The following is a 23,509-nucleotide window of genomic DNA, read 5'->3' on the forward strand; positions in this document are numbered from 1 at the left end:
CACGATCCAGTGTTCCCTGATAGACAATACGCATGTGTGGGCAGCAAGTGGGGACAAGATTGGGCTGAACTGCAACGCCCTCCGTTGTTGAATAGCCTGCCAATATTCACCATCTAGTCTCAGTCAATCAGACAAGGTCCCAGAGGGCTCCCAACACCAAAGGAGAGGAAAAAAAGTCTGTAGCAGCCAATGAATGAACATTTTGTGTATCATTTCCCCTCTGCCAACATAAGCAGAATTCACTCCTAAGGGCATGAACAGATACCATGCCACAATGAAATTGGAGTGGACAGGCTGCACACTATCACATCAACATGGTACATAGGAGGAGGCTGTTTAATCAACAAACAGCAATTTTCAGAGACAGCGCTTTGTAAGGATTACATTTAGGGGTCTATAAGTTAGAGTTTTTGTACAAATGTACAGCAGTATTTCCACTCACCGTAATATCGGAGTAAAACTCCACAATATCAGAGGGAATTATACACAAGATGTATAGTCCCAAACTAACAAAGTTTTATTAGAAAGCACAAGAGCAATGGAGGACAGAAAGGTTCCAGATTGTGTAAAGATGTCCACCTCACATTTAAAATCACATTCATTCAAACAATTGCAGTTTCCTTTTAAATGAAGTGACTTTCTGCTGCAGATTTCTTGATTATGTTTGGTTCTGTTTGTATAAATGCCAACAAAAGGCAAATGGTCAAATCTTTGAGCACATGTAACCATGAACTTATAGAAATGTATTACTTTATGATGCTGAATTTTAATTAACACTAATACAGCTACAAATTACTTCAATATACTACCAGTTGTATAATGTAATGCAAGGGCTTATAGGAACCAGGCATTCCTTTACTACAAGTAGCCATGAAGAACTGGAGACTAAAGGATACTACTGAAAGCTATGTTCCTCAATATGTTAGGAGAGCACGTTTCCTAGTAGCACATTATGATATTTACCACCATTATAGATGATGCAGTTATGCAATATCCACTTGACATCTGCAAGGAAAGCCTCAGTGCAACCATACATCTTCTTCTTGACATTCTGCAAAAACAGAAATACTCGGTAGTGGCAAATGCAACGTTCTATATATGATGACCACCCTGGAGAAAACACAAGTCCATACAATACAGCCCATCCTTAATGAGAACATGATTAATCTGTCTGATTGATCAGGCAGTTGGACAACAAGGGTACACTTCAACTTGGTTAGGGAATGTTGCTAGCCAAAAGTACAAATGCAGACAGGTTGCTCAAGTTCTCGTATTGAAGAGTGAGACATATGACAGGGATGTGACAAAAGCAAAATGAAGCATTTTGTCCAAGATTCGCTTGGTATTTGGCTTCTTCAATTCTGTCGCAGTACATAAAGGGTTAAGAATGAGCATCATTCACACAAATCATCCCACAATTTAACTTGATGCCTTGTTGCATTGAATGGTTTGTTTCTCGACAGGCAGTTTGCTTGACGGAGGAGTCAAGCCATTCAATTCAAATACAAAACATGCTGTGGAATGACAAAAAAATCCAAATTTGGGAGACCTGGTAAGTGACCTCGGACTGATGAGCAATATTTGAGAACTTCAATGAAACAAAAAGGTGCCTCAATTCATTTTTAGTGTGTGTTTTATTTCAATCACCCAGGAAATTTTCAGAGTTTACTGGACAAGAATCCAGAATATAGATGATCAGGAGAAACTTCATAAAACTCAGTAAAAACTTGCATACTTCTTTGTGTGTGGTGTAGAAGAGCAAAGGGTTCTAATGGGTACAGGTTTGCAAATCATTAAAAGTAGCAACGCAGGTTAACAAGGTCATTAAAAATGCAAACAAAGCAATGGGGTTAATTTCTAGAGAAATAGAATTGAGAAGTTATGTTAAACTTATATAGAACCTTGGTTAAACCCCACTTAGAATACTGTGCACATTTCTGGTCTCCGTATTACAAAAAGTATATGGAGGCACTGGAGAAGGTGCAAATAAGATTTACAAAGATGATACCAGAAGAGAGGTTATAACCATGAGAAAAGATTAAACAGCCTGGGGCTCTTTTCTACAGAAAAGAGAAGGCCGAGAGGTCTTTAAAATTATGAAGGGGTTTGATAGGGTAGACAGAGAAGATTGTTTCCACTTGTGGGGGGTCCAAAACTAGGGGTCATAAATATAAGCTAGTCACTAATAAATCCAGTAAGAAATTCAGGAGAAACTTCTTTACCCAGAGAGTGGTTAGAATGTGGAACTCGCTACCCCAGGGAGTGGTTGAGACAAATAGCATAGATGCATTTAAGGGGAAGCTAGGTGAGGGAGAAAGGAATAGAAGGATACGTTGATAGGGTTAGATGCAGTAGGGAGGGAGGAGGTTTGTCTGGAGCATAAACACCGACCAGACCAGTTGGGCCGAATAGCCTGTTTCTCTGCTCAGTTTTATATACTTTTTTAAAAATTCTTTTGGATCAAATGAATGTTTCTACTTTTTTGATAGTGTACTGTGGAGGAGACAAGGATAAAAAACACAACAAAGTACATCAGATGCTACTATCACGTGCAACTAAAACAAGTGTATAGAACCAAATTTCAGGTGAAAATTAAGAATCAGTAAAGACTGAAAAAAAAAGAACCATAACTTTAGGACACCTGGCCTTGCCAGATTATTGAGCAAACACTGCTGTCGTGCCAATTCTTGCCATTGAGCAGGTTTATTGAAGTACAGTATTGTTATACTCAAGCCCTGCCACTGGATGGCACCAGACAGAAACAAACTAAATTGTTAAAAATAATATTTGCAAGGTAAAGGATCGGCATACCTTTTACAGATTAAAAAAACGACATAAACTTAAAATGTAAAAGAGGGAACAGAAAAAAAAGAATGGAGCAATTAAACAAACAGGAATAAAAAGAAAAAACAAAATCAGTGAAAATCAAAGATGAGGAGAATACAGACAAGAGAACCAAGGCTAGTGGAAACTCTCCAGTAGCTACACAAGCCAAGCGAGTCTCACACCCCAGACCTACCTTTTCTAGTGTGCAAATGTCCATTGGATGAAAGATGTATTCGGCATAATCGGGATGTTGTTCTAATGAAACTGGCTTCTGAAAGGGCTCAGTCTGTTAAAAAGCAGCACAGTATTTTAAGAAGCTAAGAAAGGAATGCTCAGTAACAAAATGAATGTTTAAATAAAATATTAAAAAGGGTACAGGTTTTATTTCCCTTTTGAAGCAAGATTTTGATTTCATTTCCAGCTGAAAACTGTCGCGTAACTGCTCCATGATTAAGGCAAATGATTAGTCATGGAATGACAAATCCCACAAATTACTACATTTAGCACAGCTTGCTGCCCAAGTATTGCAATTTGGCATATAACGTTCTGGAGGCAGTAAAATGCTAAGATCTGAATAATGATAAATCATTGCCTTAACCATAATTAAAGTTCCCTCACATAAAGGTGGGATGGTGGAAACAGTATTAGCATGCCAATGCTCCCCGACCACATGGAATGGGTGGGAGCAAGAACAAGAAGAGAAAGACAAAGAAAATTGGACTGGAGAATCTCAGTTGGATGATTCATGGTGACTCCTTTAGAGATCAACTGAAAGAGCCACTGACAGCAGCCTTGGAGTAGGCCACATATCCATTCGCTTCATCGCAGAGACATAGGGGGAAAAATTCGGTTGATTTGTGCCTGGGCGCACCAACGCCTCCCGCGAAATTCAGCAGGGCGTTAGCGGCGGTGGTAACCGTTAGCGCTCCGCGGCGATGACATCATTGCCGTGCACAGCACCCCGCTCGCGCCCCGGCTGTGATCTTCGGTAGTGCCCCCAACAGGGTCAGAGGGGCCTACCTGCGGCTGGAGCGGCGCAAATTAAAGGGAAGGTGCTGGGGGGCCATTTTTGTTGCTGGCCGCCTGCCAGTACCTACCCGCTTTGCCGGCCCCGGCCTTCTGTGCAGCTCCGCCTGCGGAGTGCCGGCTGCGCTCTGTGAGCCCGGCACCTCTCGAATGCCAGGCTCTTCTGCCGGTACTCCGATCCCTGGTGGCCCAGCTGGGCCCAGGCTTACGCTGCGTTAGGCCCCTCCCCTTTAATAAGGGGAGGAAGGCCTGCAGTACCGCGGCATGTTGTGCCGCGATATTCACTCACAGCATCCCAAGAGGGAGGCGGGGCGCTTCCAGTACCCTCCCTCTTGGGACGCTACCGGTGAATTTCGGGCAGCTAAAAGTTGCGTCCCGACGAAGTTAGCACCCCAAAGGGGGTGCGACCCAATTTTCCCCCCATAGCCTCAACGGCACAGGAGGCCGCCATTCGGCCCATCGAGTCCATGCCGGCTCTCTGTACAGCAATCCAGTCAGTCCCATTCCCCCGCTCTATCCCCGTAGCCCTGCAAGTTTATTTCCCTCAGGTGCCTATCCAGTCTTCCCTTGAAAACATTGAGTGTCTCCGCTTCCACCACTTCCGTCGGCGGCGAGTTCAAGGTCCTCACCACTCGTTGTGTAAAAAAGTTTTTCCTCACATCCCCCTTGAATCTCTTGCCCAAAACCTGTGTCCCCTAGTCCTTGTACCATCAACTAGTGGGAACAGCCTTTCCCCATCTAGCCTATTCAAACCCGTCATAATCTTATACACCGCTATCAAATCACCCCTCAACCTCCTTTGCTCTAATGAAAACAAATCCAGCTTCTCCAACCTGTTCTTGTAGCTAAGATCCCCCATCCCCGGAACCATTCTGGTAAATCTCCTCTGCACCCTCTCAAGGGCCTTCACATCCTTCCTAAAATGTGGTGACCAGAACTGGACGCAATACTCCAGTTGTGGCCTAACCAGCGCTTTATAAAGGTTCAGCATAACTTCTCTACTTTTGTACTCAATACCTCTATTTATGAAACCCAAGATCCCATATGCTTTGCTAACCACTCTCTCAATATGTCCCACCTTCAGAGACCTATGCACATTAACTCCCAGGTTCCTCTGTCCCTGCACACTCTTTAAAACTGTGCCATTAAGTGTATTCTGCCAAAATGCATCACCCCTCACTTCTCTGTATTAAATTCCATCTGCCACTTGTCTGCCCATTCTGCTAGCCTTTCTATGTCCTGTTGCAGTCGATTGGTATCATCCTCACTGTTTGCCACACCCCCAAGTTTGGTGTCATCAGCAAATTTAGTAATTCTACTCTGTATTCCAATATCCAGGTCATTTATACATATCAAAAAAAGCAGTGGCCCCAGCACAGACCCTGTCTACCATCCTCCAGTCTGAAAAACAACCATTTACCACACTCCCTGTTTTCTGTCCTTAAGCCAATTCCTTATCCAAGCTACCACTAACCCACATGAGCCTCAATTTTGTTAACCAGCCTTCTATGTGGTACTTTGTCAAACGCCTTCCTAAAATCCATGCAGGCAACATCCATTGCATTCCCTTCATCGATCCTCCCTGTTACTTCATCAAAAAATTCACTTAGATTAGTCAAACACGATCTGCCTTTTACGAATTTGCGTTGGCTCTCCTTAATTAGCTGAAACCTCTCCAAGTGCCCATTAATTTTTTCCTTGATTATTGTTTCTAAAAATGACCCACCACTGATGTTAAACTGACTGGCCTGTAGTTACTAGGATTGTTCTTACACCCTTTCTTGAACAATAGTGTCACATTTGCCACATTCCAATCCGCATCTAGGGAAGATTGGAAAATTATGGTAAGTCCTTCCGCTATCTCCTCCCCCAATTCCCTTAGCAATCTGGGATGCAAGCCATCTTATCCACTCTTATGCAGGCGACTTATCCACTCTAAGCATACCCAGCCTTTCTAGTACATCCTGTCTATCAATTTTCACCCCTTCCATTGCTTCTACCTTTTCCACTGCTACCGATATTTTGTCAGCATCCAGCTCCTTAGTAAACACCGATACAAAGTACTCATTTGAGTATTCTAGCCTTGCCCTGCACCTCTAAGCATATAACACCTTACTTGTCGCTAATAGGCCCCACCCTGCTTTTACTACCCGCTTACTGTTTACATGCCGGTAGAAGATTTTTGGGTTCCCCTTTATGTTAATCGCCATTTTACTCTCATTCTCTCTTTGCCAATCTTATTTCCATCTTCACTTCCCCTCTCAACTTATTGTATTTGATCTGGTTCTCCCTTGAAGAATTCACCGGACATGAATCATACACCCTCTTTTTTTGTTTCATCATCTTCTCTATCTCCAATGTCATCCAAGGAGCCCTTGCTTTGGTTCCCATCACCCTTCCCTCTTGTTGGAATGTACCTAGCCTGTACTTGGAACATCTCCTCCTTAAAGATCACCCATTGTTCCGTTACAGTTTTTCCTGTCAGTCTTTGGTTCCATTTTACCCTGGCTAGCTCCTTTCGCATCCCATTGAAGTTAGCCCTATTCCAGTTTAGAAGTTCCACTCTAGATTGTTCCTGGCTCCTCTCCATTGCCAATCTAAATCTTAGGTTACGATGATCACTCGTACCCAAGTGTTCTCCCACAGACACTTGGTCGACCTGGCCCACCTCATTCCTCAGTACCAAATCCAGCAATGCCTCCTTCCTAGTTGGGCCAAGAACATACTGGTCAAGGGAATTCTCCTGAACACATTTCAGAAATTCTACCCCTCTTTTCCCTTTACCCTAGCATTATCCCAATCGATATTTGGGTAATTAAAGTCCCCCAATATCACCACTCTATAGCTCTTGCATATCTCTGCGATTTCCCTGCAGATTTGCTCCTCTACCTCCCTCTCACTATTTGCAGGCCTATAGAATACCCTCAATAGCGTGATAATACACTTCGAAAAATGTTTTTAAAAACTGGCAGACATAAATGACAAAAAGGGAGAAATCTACCCAAAGATATCATTGACCTCTCAAAACCTGGCATTTCTCATAACTTCCATTTGTAGTTTTAGTGCGAGGAGGTGGTCTAGAGAATACTGCGTTGTTTTTAGCTCTGGGACAGCACTCCCGGATAGTGGATAACTTCTGTGGCTACTGCCAGCTGGAGACATTAAACAATCCATGAAGAGAGGCACACAGAGGTAGCGGGTTTTCATGCAAGTACTACTGTCCGAGGAAAGCATATTAAAGTGACTCATGTTTTGACCTCTCTACACAAGGACTAATTAAGCATGTTGATCATGTAGCTGCTGCAGTTTTTGACTTTTGAGCTACTCCGGTTTAAAGGTTCGTATTGAGTGTTGTATTTGATTCTTCGTTTATGTGCATTTCTATTAAAAGGAGCTGCTTCAATTGGTCTTAATTTCTAATAAGAGTGTGAGTGTGAGTGTGAGTGTGTGAGTGTGTGTGTGTGTAACTGCACAGTCGGTGGCAGATGTATATACTCTAGGACTCGAGCCCCATAATCCAGGTCGATACTTGCGGTGCCAGTAGAGGGAGCGCTGCACTGTCAGAGGTGCAGACTTTTGGGATGAGATGCTAAACTGAGGCCGCCGTCTGCCCTCTCAGGTGGGCAATGACTTGAATTTATATAGCGGCTTTAACGTAGTAAAATGTCCCAAGGCGCTTCACAGGAGTGATTATCAAACAAAATAGAAGATAGTCACCAAGAAATCCAATAGGGAATTCAGAAGAAACTTCTTTACCCAAACAGTGGTGAGAATGTGGAACTTGCTACCACAGGGAGTGGTTGAAGTGAATAGTATAGATGCATTTAAGGGGAGGCTGGACAAGTATATGAGGGAGAAGGGAATAGAGGGTTACGCTGATAGATTTAGATGAGGAAACATAGAAGATAGGAGTAGGCCATTCGGCCCCTTGAGCCTGCTCCGCCATTTAATGAGATCATGACTGATCATCCAAATTCAGTACCCTGTCCCTGCTTTCTCCTCATATCCCTTTAGCCTTAAGAAATATATCTAACTCCTTCTTAAATATATTTAATGAATTGGCCTCAACTGCCTTTTGTGGTAGAGAATTCCACAGGTTCACCACTCTCTGGGTGAAGAAATTCCTCCTCATCTCAGTCCTAAATGGCTTACCCCTTATCCTTAGACTGTGACCCCTGGTTCAGGACTCCCCCGCCATCGGGAACATCCTTCCTGCATCTAGTCTGTCTAGTCCTGTTAGAATTTTATAAGTTTAATAAGTTTAAAGACGAGAGGAGGCGCAAGTGGAGCATAAACGCCGGCATGGACTAGTTGGGCCAAATGGCCTGTTTCTGAGCCGTAAATCCTATGTAATCCTAGTATAATTCATAATATTTAGCTGTATAAATTAACTATTTTCACACATTTAGCTTCCTCCCTCCCTGTAGTGTGGAGAATCATCTCACTACCACTCAAGAGCCTCAACCAATGAGCTCAGCTGACATCAGCAGCGTGTCACATGGGGAAATCACAAATGAGAAACAACCAGAGGAGTTCACAGTGTTGCCATTTTTACTTACTCCTGGCTGCTTCATCTTCTGTAGTGCAAATTTCAGCAGATAAGACAACTGATCTATAGTGAGCATAGTCATAGCTTTGCTCTGAGTCTCAATACATTCAGCGACTGTGATTTTCTGTGAAGCAAACAGATGTAAAATAATTAAAAACAAATCTGCTTACGTTGGATGTTTTGGGTACAAACTTCACCTCAGCAGAATAAGAACACGTCATGCCATCGAACGCAGCCTTCCAGGGAGCGCAAAATTAATCTTCAGACAGACATTCCTTTTACTCATGAACTGCACAACGGTCTGAATGGCAAGGATACCAAACAAGGCCAAAGCCAGCAGGTTTAACACCAAGATATTGCATTAACCCTTTGAAAAACTTCTTGAATTATGTATCTGCCAGCTTCTAAAGCTGCTGATTATAAAAGTACAATTCGAGAAATTAATAAAACTACAAAACCGGGAGCTTAGGAAAAGAAAATTAGAGAATTCTTTGATTAACAATCTAACTTTATTGCTCAAAGGGTTAATGATTTAATATACACAAAGCTTACCATGTTCTTAGCAACTCAGTCAGTTCCCTGTATCCATACCAGTTTGTGTTATTGATGAACCTTACCCCAGGAATAGTGGCGACATGCGTCTTTTAACCAAATTTATCACATATAATCAAAATAAAATCCCACTTTCTTAATAAAAGAATGAATTTGAACAAATTCATGCCCATTTCCCTCACCATAGTTTTAACTATCTTTTACCATACCTCACATTCTGGACAGAACCAGTCCCCTTCCGGTTCAGCGTTCAGTTTTAAACACTTTGCATGGTAGACACGAGGACAGAGCTCGCAGCACAGAACCTGGCCCTCCCGGTGGCACACCCAGCAATAGAAGTCATTTCGACCATCCTGTGGTACAACATGAAGAAGGTCTTTGGTGAATGGCTGCTTCATAGAAGCAAAGGGACCACGTCTAAGTGTCAACTGAAATGGCAGGCAAGAGAAACAGGCTTGGTTTCAAAATGGGATGATCAGCAATTGTTAGGGTGCAAAAAAAATACCAGTTCTGTTAGGCTTCTCATCCCGCACACCAGATGGTTAGGGATGCAACAGTAACAACTGTCTATTGACACAAGGTTGCCAGAATAGTACAAGATATTCAGAAGGTGACAAATTAGTGACAAGCTTGTTTTTTTTTTAAAGAAGCAAGTCGTATAAAATTCAGTGATTCAGGCAATTGTGCTCTATACTTCCAAGACATGCACTTAAATTTTCCATACATTAGTCTTGCAAGACAAAAGATTACAAAATAGACCAAAGTAGTAAAGGTTACTGATATTTGCACTATTGAGACAGAGAAAAGAAAGCACAGAAGGCAATGCCCAATTGTGTTTATTGATTTTAATATTCAGAAAAACTTGCAAGAAAAATTTGTAGATTTTTTTTTTGTGAAAATGTAACAGAAACCCTTCCATCTGAATAAGCAATTCGATACCTAACAAGTACCGGTATTCTAATTACACTACATCAAGGTTAATACATCTCACATCTACTGCATTTACAATACTAAAAACAGTCAAACCAGCTAGATTTACTTAGAAATACTGTACCAATATTATCAATGCATACAAACATGTACATTCTGTGCAACATTACTTATGTCCCTCTCATCAGAAGTCACCAAAGCCACCATTTTGTTTTCTTAAGAAACAACAGTTTTCTGGTGTTTTTCCTAGAAAACAACTGCTGGTCTTCAATGTATTTAACTATGGTTCCCCCTCCAACTCTTGGTCATCTGGCAGCCAACCATTACTACACATGCAAGGACCATTAGCCCCACTCAATTTAGGGAGGGCTCATTGACCTGTCAGTCAGATTCTGCCCAAGGCTCGCAATTGTTCTGCATTTTAACAGCACTACTAAGCCAGTATTGATCAAGTATATATTCACACCAGAAAAGCTAGCATCTAAATAGGGTATTTGAAATACTTTGCTCAAAAGTCAAGACAATAGATTAAATGAGAATATGCCAGAAACCAGCTGAATGTGAAAAATGTTCCAACCTGCCCCCGCCAGAAACTCCGTACCATAGTCACCAATTCCATCCCCCTCCCTGGCCACTGTCTCACGCTGAACCACAAGCTCGGCGTTCTACTAGACCCCGAGCTGAGCTTCCTACCCCATATCCTCCTCTTCACCAAGACTGCTACTTTCACGTCCGTAATATCGTCCGTCTCCACCTCTGCTTCAGCCCATCTGCTGTTGAAACTCTCATCCATGCCTTTGTTACTTCCAGACTCGACTATTCCAATGCTCTCTTGGCCGGCCTCCCATCTTCCACCCTCTATAAACTTGGGCTCATCCAAAACTCTGGTGCCGGTATCCTAACTCGCACCAAGACCCATTCTCTCTTTACCCCTGTACTCGCTGACCTACATTAGCTCCCAATCCAGCAACACCTCAAATTAAAAATTCTCATCCGTGTGTTCAAACCCCTCCATGGCCTCGCCCCTCCCTTTCTCTGTACCCTCCGAGAACTCTGTGCTCCTCCAATTCTGCCCTCTTGTGCATCCCCGATTTCCTTCACCCCACCATTAGCAGCCGTGTCTTCTGCTAACTAGGCTCTGTGCTCTGGAATTCCCTCCCTAAACACCTCTCTCCTCCTTCAAGACAGTTCTTAAAACCTGCCTCTGCCCAAGCTTTTGGTCCCCTGTCCTAATATCTCTATGTGCTGGGTGTCAAATTTTGTCTGATAATGCTCCTGTGAAGCGCCTTGGGATGTTTTACTACGTTAAAGGTGCTATATAAATGCAAGTTGTTGTTGTTGACCTTAGAACCCACTAATGAGGTAAGACATCATGAGCTAAAATATTTTGAAGTTAGCTGTTTTTGCCTCATTCAACTGGTTAACCGAAAGAGATATTCCATTTCTACAATCGATGGACTCTGGCATGGTTTCCTATAATTCATTCTTCCTTTAACATTCAATGATGTTACTGCAATTTGGCTGAGACTTTTCCATACACCTGGCGGGGGTGTATCAGACAATGTGGTTACAGTCAGGGTATTCTGGTCGTGACAGACTGCCGTGCGGCATTCTGACTTGACGGATATCTATTGTTGCAGCAAGTTTTGGTTATTACTGAGAAGCCAAGGATATGGACTCAGTGCAAAGGTTTTTAGCCCAGGAATACAGCAGTAAGCTGTTATCTAACTTGACAATTTGAGGTGGTTGCTCAAATTGAAGAGAAGACCGAGTATTCAAATATCTTTGCAAGACAAATTTTCACAAATTAAAAAGCATGTTCTACCAGAACTCATGATAATTTAATTTTCTTTCCCCTGCAATATGCAAACATTCCTCAAGTTATAATCATCTCCACAAATCCTCCCTCAGGTGGAACCACAGTCAAAAAAAAACATTTTTATTCCCCGCCCCCAACTGAAAATATGGGCTGCTGAACAGAAATGCCGTATAATTTTTAGAAGTTCTGAGATTTACTGCACTCAGCTGGTGGTGTCAATGTGCTTGAAGACAACATCCATTGAATAAACTCAACAAAAAAAAAATCACTGAAGTATGAAGAATATTAAATACACAATTAAGAGAAACGTCCAAAAGAACCATCCATGGATGGCAAAGAGGTGAACTTATTGTTTGAAGTGTTCTGGAATACATTTAAGCCTGATTTCCCAATTGGCATTATTTTAACACCAGCTGGTGATCAACTGTGTTAAAATAACCTAATTGGAAAACCCAGGTTTAACTTTCTTTGAGAGAGCGGGGGAAAGTTGGAGGGAAGAGAAGAGGAAGGAAAATGATCGAATAGAAGTTCCAACAGCAAGATTCTTTTTTTTAATTAAATGTATTATTGTTCTACTATAGGCTGGCTTAGTTACAAAAGCAACGGAAAAAGCAATTTCTGCCATTAAAAGCGTAATGAAACTCGATTTAGTCTGAATTATAAAAAGAAATTTTAAAAAAAGTTTGCCTTATGTTGGTGTTGTAAACCAGACCCCACCCATCCACCCCAAACTCTCACTCTGCTTCCTTCCTATACAATGTGTGTGCAAGTCCCACACTGGCCTAATTAAAGGCATTGAAATCATTTATCTACATTTCACTTGCTTTTTTAAAAAAAAATGCTCATTTAATCTAGAGATCAAAAGGAAGATAATATGGTCTGAATAAAAAAAATAAACTCTCAGCACGTGAAGAGAGGTTTATAGTGTACAAGTTAAAATGACAATTCTTATACATGGCTTTTAATGTAGGAAAACACCATAGTGTGACTGCTTAAGTAGCATTTTGGAGGAAGGAAAAGCAAAAAAAAAAGTGGCTTATGGATTTACTGCAGATTAGTGATTTTCTAGCCATAGGGAAACACAGCCTATATTCAGCAGGATACACAGGTGTGCATTGTGTAAAACAGTGTCTACCATCGGCGACACAAGTTTAGAAAGAGCAGACGTGAGGCAAAATACATTAAAGGTTATGTTGAGTGTGGCCATAGCACAGAGTTGATGTAAATGGAAGACTGGAGACACTCCTTGTATTTTTCTTGTTAAAGGGTTGGTTCCAAGATGCTCAAAGTTGACTAGATTGAGCCTGGAAGTCATTATTCAGGATAATTCTGGCTCAGGCCCAGACTATCCAAGTCAGAATACACAAATTCGCAATCTAAAATTAAAATCCACATCATGCTGAGGCACCATAAAGATGTAATGAGATCACGTGTAGAGACATTAGCTGGGGTTTTCTGCTTCTGCATTCGCATGCCAGCAATCTTCCGTCCAATAAAACAAACGAATGGAAAAGTCACAGGTTGGCAAGAGCAAAATCTGAAAATTCAGTAATTAAGTTAAAACACTAAACATCCATCTGTTAATTTTTCTCCACCCAAAGTTATTGGTCCAAGTTTAAGAGAATCTTAGTTGAGTGTATTACGCAACATCTGTGATCTGCCAGAGTTTTAGATCATATCAAAACGAGTTTTTAAACCACACCTTAGAGCCAGATCATTCTGACCTTGTGCAAAGGGAGCTTAATAAATATATCTATGCATGTTTAATAAGCTAACCTTTTAAATTTCCTTGAAAACAATTGCTTAGACTAAAAAAATTGCTGCAGTTGCAGGCATATGTTTATATAAGCAGATCTTCGCGGCTATTTTTTTTAAAATTCATTGATGGGATGTGGGCGTCGCTGGCTGACTAGGCCTGCATTTAGTGCCCATCCCTAATTGCCCTCGAGAAGCTGGTGGTGAGCCGCCTTCTTGAACCGCTGCAGTCCATATGGTGTAGGTACACCCACAATGATGTTAGGAAGGGAGTTCCAGGATTTTGGCCCAGCGACAGTGAAGGAACGGCGATACAGGTCCAAGTCAGGATAGTGTGTGGCTTGGAGGGGAACTTGTAGGTGGTGATGTTCCCATGCGTCTGTTGCCCTTGTCCTTCTAAGTGGTAGAGGTTGCGGGTTTGGAAGGTGCTGTTGAAGGAGCTTTGGCGAGTTGCTGCAGTGCATCTTGTAGATGCTATGTGACAGCACATAATGCAAATGATTGGGCAAGATCTGTGGAGGGTATACGATAACCCAGTATATATCTAATCTTTCAGCCGTATTTCTAATATGAAGTGTGTTAATGAAAATTATTGAGGTGAGAAGTGGAGCTATACAACACCGAGCATTCACAGCTTGAGAGTCACCCAACTCCATCTTTCCTCTGTCTGGACAAAGCGAAAGGGGTACTCACTTGTTCGTAAAACTGTGCCTCATTCTATTTATTGCAAGACATAACCTTTGAGATTTTAAAAAGTGATTGCATTTACACACCAATTCCTGGGCAATGACAAAAATTAAGTGGAAAGCATAAAAGACAATGTAATGAGACAGATACACTGGGTGAAGATGAAATTTAAGGAGAATGAGTAATACCACAAAACAGGTGTGACCGGATTAAAGAATTAATTTAAATGTCAGCCTTATTCACAGACTAATGATTTCAAGGTGCTAACTTCACAACTGCACTCTTTGGTCTGGCTGTAAAAAGACCGAATTGTGTTTACTATTAATTAAAGATTAGCAGGCTATAGTGAAGGTCATCCATGACGTTAAAAATATCCTATTTTGTCTTAATATTTAAAAGCGATCAATAAGAAATGGCTTGTTTTGGAATTGTTTAATAATAAATAGATTTGCATACAGTCAGCAAGATTGACCAACAGACAGTGCGAGCACTGTTCAGGGTCCCACAGGGAAATAGTTCTTCTCAATAGTAATGTGGAGTACATTGTGTGCGGGGAACTTTCGTAGTTGTGTACTGAATTCGCAAAGGCCAACCACCAGGAAGACTTTTTTTTTTAAGCTGGGTCTTTCTGGCAGTCTTAGTGAATCCAACAAGTTTACTTTGGGGTTACTGCTGTTGCACGAGCTCTGCATTTGGGAAGCCACCAGTACTAGCGTAGAATATTTAAAAAGCTCAACTCAGCACAGGCCAGAGATCAATCTTAGGACCTTCTTGGTTCTGTGTGCTTCGGGCTACATCAGGGTCATTTCATTTTTGTTAAGGCAATTGAGAATGCATCCCAGTGCTCAGTTGACAATTGCATTGTCCATTGGGGAACTGACTAAAAAAAAGACTTGCATTTATATAATACCTAGTCATGTCTAGAAGCATTGATTGTCCAGCTCAGTGAGATTGCCCTCACTTGGTTACACTCTTACCTATACGATTGTAGCCAGAACATCTATCAATGGCTTTTCTTCCCACCCCCAGTCACCTTGGGAGACCCCAAGGATCCATTCTTGGCTCCTTCCTCTTTCTAAACTACATGCTACCCTTGGCGACATGGGGTCAGCTTCCACGTGTATGCTGACGAGACTCAGTTATACCGCCACCATTTCTTTTGACCACTCCAATGCCTCCATGCTATCAGACTGCTTGCCCGACATTCAGTCCGCTTTGCCCTCCAGCCATAAGCTCTGTGCACTCGCCACCAACTCCAACTTCCTCTCTGGCCACTATCTCAGGCTGAACCAGACTGTTCGTAATCTTGTCATCCTATCTGATCCAAAGGGGAGCTTCCGATCCCATATGGTCTCCATGACAAAACCTGCCGACTTCCACCTCTAACATTGCTCATCTCCTCCCTTATTTCAGCCCATCTGCTGCTGAAACCCTCATCCACGCCTTTGTCACCTCCAGGCTCGACTATGGCCAGCATTCCATCTTCCAACCACTGTAAACTTCAGCTGATCCAAAACTCAGATGCCGCTATCCTACCCCACACCAAGTTCTGCTCACCCATCATCTCTCTCCTCACTACATTGAATTCCAGTGCTCTAATGCTTCAAATTTAAAATTCTTTGTCATCTTCATGACTTCACCCTTCTGTATTTCTATAACCTTCTAGTGTTAACCACCCCAAAACTCTTGTTCCTCTAACTCCTGCCTCTTGCGCCTACCCCGCCCACCATTGGCAGCTGTGCCTTCTCCTGCCAAGACATCAAGCACTGGAATTCCTTACCTAAACAGCTCCACCTCCCTCTCCTCCTTTAAGGTCCTCCCTAAAACCCACTAATATGTCCTGTTTTGGCTTGACATCTAATTTCCCCCTCACCCTTCTGTGAAGCACCTTGCAATGTTGTTCTATGTTAAAGGTATTATACAAATGCAAGTTGTTGTTGATAATGACATGGCTTTTGATCTCTTCAGCATTGGCTCAGTGATAGCACTCTCACCCGAGTCAGAAGGCTGCAGGTTCAGATCCCACTACAGAGACGTGAGCACACAATCTAGGCTGGCACTTAGCGCAGTACTGAGGGGGTGTTATCTTTCCGTTATTAAACCGAGGCCCTGTCTGCCCTCTCATGATCCCATGGCACTATTTGAAGACCACCAGAGGAGTTCTCCCCGTATCCTGGCCAATATTTTCCCTCAACACCACCTAAAACAGATGATATGGTCATTTATTTTAATGCTGTTTGTAGGCACTTACTGTGCAGAAATAGGCTGCCGTGTTTCCTACATTACAACAGTACTTCACGGGCTGTAAGCACTTTTGGACGTAAAGCACCTTGGGACACTCGAGGTCATGAAAAGCGCTATATAAATGCAAGTTCTTTCTTTCATTAATGTGCTACAGAACATATTGGATGGTTACTAAATTATAGATAAAGAAAAAATATAAAATCTGTAACACTGGAAAAAATGCAACACTATTTACTTTGTGCTTAATGTGTTTATCTGCTACATTTAATTGCTGATATATTGATAGAACTTTGTATTCATAGTCAAATACAGGACGTTCCCTCCAATCTGTGTTTGTATGATTGACACTGGACAGAGCTCAAAATAGATGGGCAATAAACAACACATTAAGCTCTGAAGTCTTTTCCAGATTGCTACCAACTGAACTCAATTACTAGTGTTACATGGTATCTGAATTAGAAGCAACTCAACCTAACTCTACCAGAATGCGTTAAAAATAAGAAAAAAAACCACCGGAAGCTAGAAAAGTCAGTTTCCTGCATCTTCATTTGTCTTTCAGCCAAGCACTATAGACTTTAACATACAGATCCTGCACTGTTTGTTTAACTGTAGCCCGCTCTGTGTCAGCCAAAACGTTCTTGAACATTTACAAAGTATAAATGTTAAGTCTCAGAAATACACCTTGAATTTATTATTGAAAATATACCATTCACGGCAAAGCTGGAGATGACAAGTAACCAAGCAAACAATGGGAAAAGCTTTTAAAGATAATTTTGGAAAAATCACAAGATTGCATTGTGGCTATCAAAACTGCTACAGAATGGGCAAAGAGGCATGTACAATACCAGAGTCTTTAGTTTGAAACATAAAGACAAAACTGACATTGATGTTACCCAAAGCAAAACAGAACAATTGTGTGTTGGAGGCACTACTGAAACCTATAAACACTCTATTGTTAATAATCAGGACCACGATCCTGATGAAACAAGAGTCATAAATGTAGCGAGTCTCTGCAACTTATCTGGAACATGACTATGGGTCCAGAAGAAAGCCTAAATCAGAAACAAATCATCAGACATACAAAACAAAGAGACTTGTACAAGAACCATATGTAAGGCAAGTGAAAAAGCAGCAAGGCAGCCGGAAGTAAGTAAGTACAAAATTTAGCACAGAAAAGGGAGAAAATAACTCCAGATGTGAAGCCCAAGAAATTTTGGAAAGCATGACATAGACTGTAAATATTGTGGTCAAACATCATGTTGGAAAGAAAGCAGCCTGTCCTGCTTGGGTTGAAAGTGCAATCAATACATGTACTGAACTGAACCATTTCTCAGTCAAGTGTGTAAAGTCCAGAAATTGGGCCAAAGGCAAACAGTAGCAACACATTGCAAATGAAGCTATTCGTGACTCAGATAAAGATCACATTCTCTCACTTGATGTTGTTGGATCTGTAAAAGACCAATATGTCAACATGCTCATAAACAAGCAAGTCAGATTTCAGCTAGACTGCGGTCTTTCTGTCAACATTCTACCCAAGAATAAATAGCTGAAACTGTTTAATAATTCAAGTAGCACAGAACTTCAGGATTCTAATAATCCACTGCACATGGTCAATAAAACTGAAATTAAGCCATGGGACAAGAAGTCAGTGTTATCAACCCTTACTCCCCCACCACCCACTCACTCCCCCATTCACCCATGAAAATCTAAGTAGTACAGGTATCAAATAGTGCCAAGTGTGTGTAGACCTGTCCTAGGTCATTCAACATATCAAACATGTGACAGTGAATCATAAGGCCATACAAATAGATGATTCATCAAAGCTCACAAGATAAAATGTACTGGCCAAGTTAGAAGGCACCCTACACCTTCAAACGGATCCCAACTACACACAGTTACTAGCTAGGAAACTACCTCCAGCTGTAAAAGAACTGGTCAAGAAGCATATTAGTTGAGTTTTGAGATAGAAAAGTTAGTGTCCCAAATGACTGTGTCTCTTCAAATGGTGGTGGTAATGAAAAAGTGTACCTGTGCATTAATCCAAAGCTAATGAAGCCCTTGAACCTCCTCATTGCTTATGTGGCACCATTGATGATGTTCAGCCTGAACTAGCAAAAACAAAACTATTCATGGTTGTCAATGCAAATAATGGGTTTTGGCATGTAAATTGGGAAAAAAAGTCTGCCAACTACCTTTTTAACACCATTTGGAAGTTACAAGGGGTTGTGTCTTTCAGAATCTCTTCAGCTTCGAAGGAATTTCGAAGATGACTTCATGAAGCATTTCTAAACATAAAAGGAGTTGCCATCATAGTGGAGGAGATTTTAGTCTATGGTACAGATAAACAGGGCCATGACTAAGCCCAGTAGAAGCAACACCAACAAAAAAGATAACAAACTTAACTAAAGCAAAACAAAGTTGAAAAAAATGAGGTGTAATATTTGGGCTGTAGATTGTCTGAAAATGGACAAAACTAGATCCTCTAAAATTGAAGTGGTGCTCAAGACACCTTCTCTAGCTGCCAAATAAGATATCCAGAGAGTTCTTGCAATGACGACTCATCAGTTTGCTCAAACGTTGTCAGGGCAACCACTCCTCTTTGAACCAACTGAAGAAAAGTCTATGTAACATGCAAGAGTCACCACAAGAAATGTCTAGATGAGGTGAATATCATCTCAACCACTGGCTCATGCCTCAACAACTCGAACTGAAACAGAAATAAATACTCAGGTCAAAAAGAACTTTGCCATTGTTTCGGATTTGGAGAAATTTGAGCAATACGAGTTTGAAAAGAAAATTTGTAAAAAATGGTCATTTTGAAACTATTTTGATAAAAATTGGTACACCCAAAGGGCGCCAGAGAATGGGGGTCCATTTTTAATATTACAAATGTGATGTTATCTGGAAGAGAAGCAAAGATATATTTCCTGCTGACATACAAGGTAGATGTGCTCAGTATATGACTAGTAATGTTGACAAGGAAGTCATGTCAATTGAAGCCAAAAAACAGAAAAACATCAATATGCTGTAATATTTACTCCTAACTGAAGGTGGAATTATTAAGATTCAGCAAGTTACTGGAATAGATGATGCATCATATAACGGGTCACCATTTAATTCAAGGGAATTCCAACAATTCGCAAAACAATATATGACTTCAGTGATGTCAGCAGCTCACCAAGGTATTCAGAGTGAAATGGTAAGGCAGAGAATGCTGTTAATTTGCAAAGGCATTTCTGGAAAAAAGCACAGGTCCAGCATAGACCCTTAATGTGATCTTCTTGACTGGTATAAAATACCAAGTGAGATATTGGACAGATCACCAGCTTAAAGCGTAGTGCCCAGTGAACCAAGACATTATACGCCCTAAAGCGAGCCAACTTCTGAATCAGAGGCTAGTAAATGCTGTAAAAGAGAAGTTATACTACAGATACAAGATAGTCCAGTTCTGTAATAAAAAGTACAAAATAGCTCATTAAGTATAGAGGAGAAGTTGTCCGAATTCAACAGTCAGCACAATTGCAACAGCAAATTAATGCAAGATCCTACAAGATAAGAACTGAAGATGGAAGGATCTTCAGTAGAAACCAAAGACACCTACAGAAAAGAAAGCCATCTTTTGTGGAGACTAGAGAGTCCAGTTATACATACCATAACACAAGTGGAGCTACATTAGCCAGTCCACCAGAAGCAACCTACAGTCACAACACAAAGGTATAGTCAGGAAAAACAGTGAGCCAATGCAGCAACTGGGATCATCAATGGAAAAGGCTTCCATCAACAGTATTAATCAGAAGTGGCGTACAAAACATGCAACAACAATTTTATTTATCAGTGACTTTCTTTGAACTGTTAAAGCTGGAACTGTTAATAGTTGATACTGATCTTGTTGATCATGCAGCATGCTTATTTAAAAGCTTACTTTCCAGAGGAGAAAGATATATTGGTATTGGTGTAAGTTTGCATCCATAATCAAGTACATGAAGTTCCCATTTCCGCTGACCCAGAGATTTACGTATGAGTGGCCAAGCAATGTTTTTTTAAATCCCCAAGTGTTTTCAAGTTTGTTACTGACTGAATTTATCACAGTAATGTATTTAAATGTGTAAAAACACAGAAAACAAGATAATATTTAATGCAAAGAAAATGTTTTAATATTTTTGGAATTATGCAACAGCCACTGATGATTAACTGTAGCAGGTTTGGCATTTGTTGCTCTCAGGAATACTTCAAACTCCACATACAACAGAATATCCTAGTAGGTAAAAAAAAAAACACAGGAGGAAAGTGGAAAACCTTAGGACGCCGTCCCTCTGAACTCTAGATCATTCTGGGATCAATTTATCAGATGGTTTTCTCATTCCACTGTACACAGCCCCTCATTCTAAATTGTATCCTTCACTCTGACTGAAGGTGGTGGCAGAGACAAAAGTAGGAAAAACGAGAATGTAAATTAGTTCGCAAAAAAAAATACAAGCAGCAACAGGTCAGGAAGAATAGACTGGGAAGGATCTTTATGTGTGTAGATTGTATGAGGATGACCATACTCACACAGTTAATAATTTAAACTTTCTTCCTCATTCTTTCAACATTCACGAACAATGGAATTATACCCAAGTACCACAGAAATTGGAGTTGGGACTCAAACCAGCTTGGAGTACAGAAGCATCAAAGCATTGGTCATCCTGAACAGTCAAATCAAGACAATGGGGAAGAAATCGATGTGTCCATTTTTCAGGCGTGACCACTGAGTGTGAAATAGGCAAAATGAGGTCCAAAATCAGGTTACGGTCACCCGCACCCGATTGACCCTGGAAGTGCGCCTCACGCAAAATTTGCCAGCAACTAGGCTGATTTTGCACCACACAAGCTCCAACTAGTTCTTCCGGGTCTAGAACGGCTGGTCCAGCAGTCCACCACACAGTCACTCTAGAGTACTACAAGGTTCCACCCTTAATCCTCTCCTTTTCCGCATTTACATGTCACTTTTAGTAACATTATCTGTAGGCATGTGGTCAGTTTCTACATGTATGCGGACAATACCCCATGCTACCTGTCCACCACAGCACCCACAATGCGTTAACCATTTCTCCAACATTAAATCATGGATTAGACATAATGACAGTACCTCCAACTCAACATTGGAAGACCAAAGTTATCTCATTTAGCTCAATCCCTCTCCCCTCTACTCCATTCCTCTTAGCTGTTCAGGCTGAACTAGATAGTGTGAAACCTCAGTGTTTTATCCTATAACCAAGGATACTTAGTTCCACCTCTTCAATATTGTTTACTTCCATCCTTACCTAGCCCCCACTGCTGCTGAAACGCTTATCCATGCTTTTCTCAACAGATTCAACTTCAATGATGCCCTGCCCAGTTCCACTATACGTAACCTCCAAGTCATCCAAAATTCTGCTCACTCCATCTTCTCCCAAACTAAGTCGCGTTTCCTAACACACCTGCTTTCATTGATCATATGCCCCCAACACATTGAATTTAAAATCATCCTTGGCCTCACTGCACCTCCTTTTGTAACCTCCTACAGCCCCATGTCCCACCCTGTGCTCTTCTGTACTCCCATTCTGGCCTCCTGTGCATTCTCCTCCCCTTCCATAAAACCCAACTATTGGTGACAGAGCCTTCAGCCACCTCAGTATCAACGCTTTAGAACTCCTTGGCCTTTGTAACATCTCGCCCCATCTTTAAGGTGTTTTTGAAAACCTAACTTCCTGACCATGCCTTTGGTCATTTCGGCCAACTCCTGTAATACTACTCCTCAATGTCCATTTTTCCTCTGAAGTGCCTTGAAGCTAAAAGTGATAAATGCAAGTTATTGTGAAGAGTTTACTTAAGGTTTTGTTTGCATAGCTAACAACTAACTGGAATGAATGATACATGTTGCAACATAGAAGGCGGCCATTTGGCCCACTGTACCTGCTCTAATCCTATTTCCCTCTTTTTTAATCATATCCCTTTATATTCTTTGGTTGTAAATCTTTATCCAATTCCAAAAGTTATGATCTCTGCTTCTATAACCACTTTTGGTATCCCTGGTCTTAATGACCCCACTGTGATTTTTTAAACAATCACTCTCAGGATGTGGGCATCACTAGCAAGGCTGACATTTACTGCCCATCCCTAGTTGCCCTAGAGGTGGTGGTGGGGAGCCTAATTCTTGAACCGCTGCAGTCAGTGTGGTGAAGGTGCTCCCACAATGCTGTTAGGTAGGGAGTTCCAGGATTTTGACCCAGCGACAATGGTCGAAGTCAGGATAGTGAGTAACCTGGAGGTCATGGTGATCTTGTGCTGCCCTTATCCTTCTAGGTGGTGCAGATTGCAGGTTTGAGAAGTGCTACCAAAAAAGCCTTGGAAAGTTACTGCAGTGCATCCTGTAGATAGTTCACACTGCAACCACAGTACACCAATGATGGAGACAGTGGATGAGCATCGATCAAGCGAACTGTTTTGTCCTGGATAGCGTCGAGATCCTCAAGTGTTGCTCAAGCTGCATCCATCAAGGCAAGTAAAACGAGTATTCCATCACACTCCTGACTTGTACCTTGGTGCAGATGCTATGGGGAATTAGGAGGTGAACACTCACCATAGAATACCTAGCCTCTGACTTGCTCTAGAAGCCATGGCATTTATGTGGCTGGTCCAGTTCGCTTTCAAGTCAATGGTGAATCCCAGCATGTTGATGGCGGGGGACTTGCCAAAGGCAATGCCATTGAATGTCATGAGGGGGTGGATTTGCTCTCTCTTTTTGGAGATGGTCATTGCCTGACATGTGTCTGTGTGGCATGAATGTTACTTGCCACTGATTAGCCCAATTCATGTGGTTCAGGTCTTGCTACATGCAGGCATCGACTGCTTCATTATCTGAGGAATTGCGAATGAAGCTGAACACTGTGCATGCATCAGCAAACAACCACACATCTGGCCTTATGATGGAGGGAAGGTCATTGATGAAGCAGCTGAAGATAGTTGGGCCTAGAACACTGCCCTGAGGAATTCGGGTAGCGATGTTCTGGGACTGAGATGATTATCCTCCAATGACAACAAACATTTCTTGATGCCAATTGTGAAGTGAATTGAATTGGCTGAAGACTGGCATGAGTGAT

The 23,509-nt window shown here is 41.6% G+C and overlaps 1 protein-coding gene across 14 annotated transcripts in view; it reads right to left on the minus strand.

Moving 5' to 3' along the window:
• Positions 1-23,509, minus strand: part of zmynd8 (zinc finger, MYND-type containing 8) — a 96,679-nt gene that overhangs the window by 39,970 nt on the left and 33,200 nt on the right. For 10 of the 14 annotated variants that reach the window (XR_015080670.1, XM_086005686.1, XM_086005692.1 and 7 more), the window contains exons 4-7: positions 9,163-9,381; positions 8,412-8,525; positions 3,020-3,112; positions 964-1,051 (exon numbers count right to left, since the gene is read on the minus strand). Coding sequence is in view for 13 of the 14 variants with exons in the window: in XM_086005686.1 (XP_085861812.1) it covers positions 964-1,051; positions 3,020-3,112; positions 8,412-8,525; positions 9,163-9,381 (514 nt within the window). In the remaining variant the exon portion in view is untranslated. The remainder of the gene's footprint in view (positions 1-963; positions 1,052-3,019; positions 3,113-8,411; positions 8,526-9,162; positions 9,382-23,509) is intronic. The other 4 variants (XM_086005697.1, XM_086005690.1, XM_086005689.1 and 1 more) reach the window with 2 other exon arrangements.

Source organism: Somniosus microcephalus, chromosome 13 (assembly GCF_052327205.1).
Source record: "Somniosus microcephalus isolate GS21.2 chromosome 13, FLI_Smic_1.0, whole genome shotgun sequence".
Classification (NCBI taxonomy): Eukaryota; Metazoa; Chordata; class Chondrichthyes; order Squaliformes; family Somniosidae; genus Somniosus; species Somniosus microcephalus.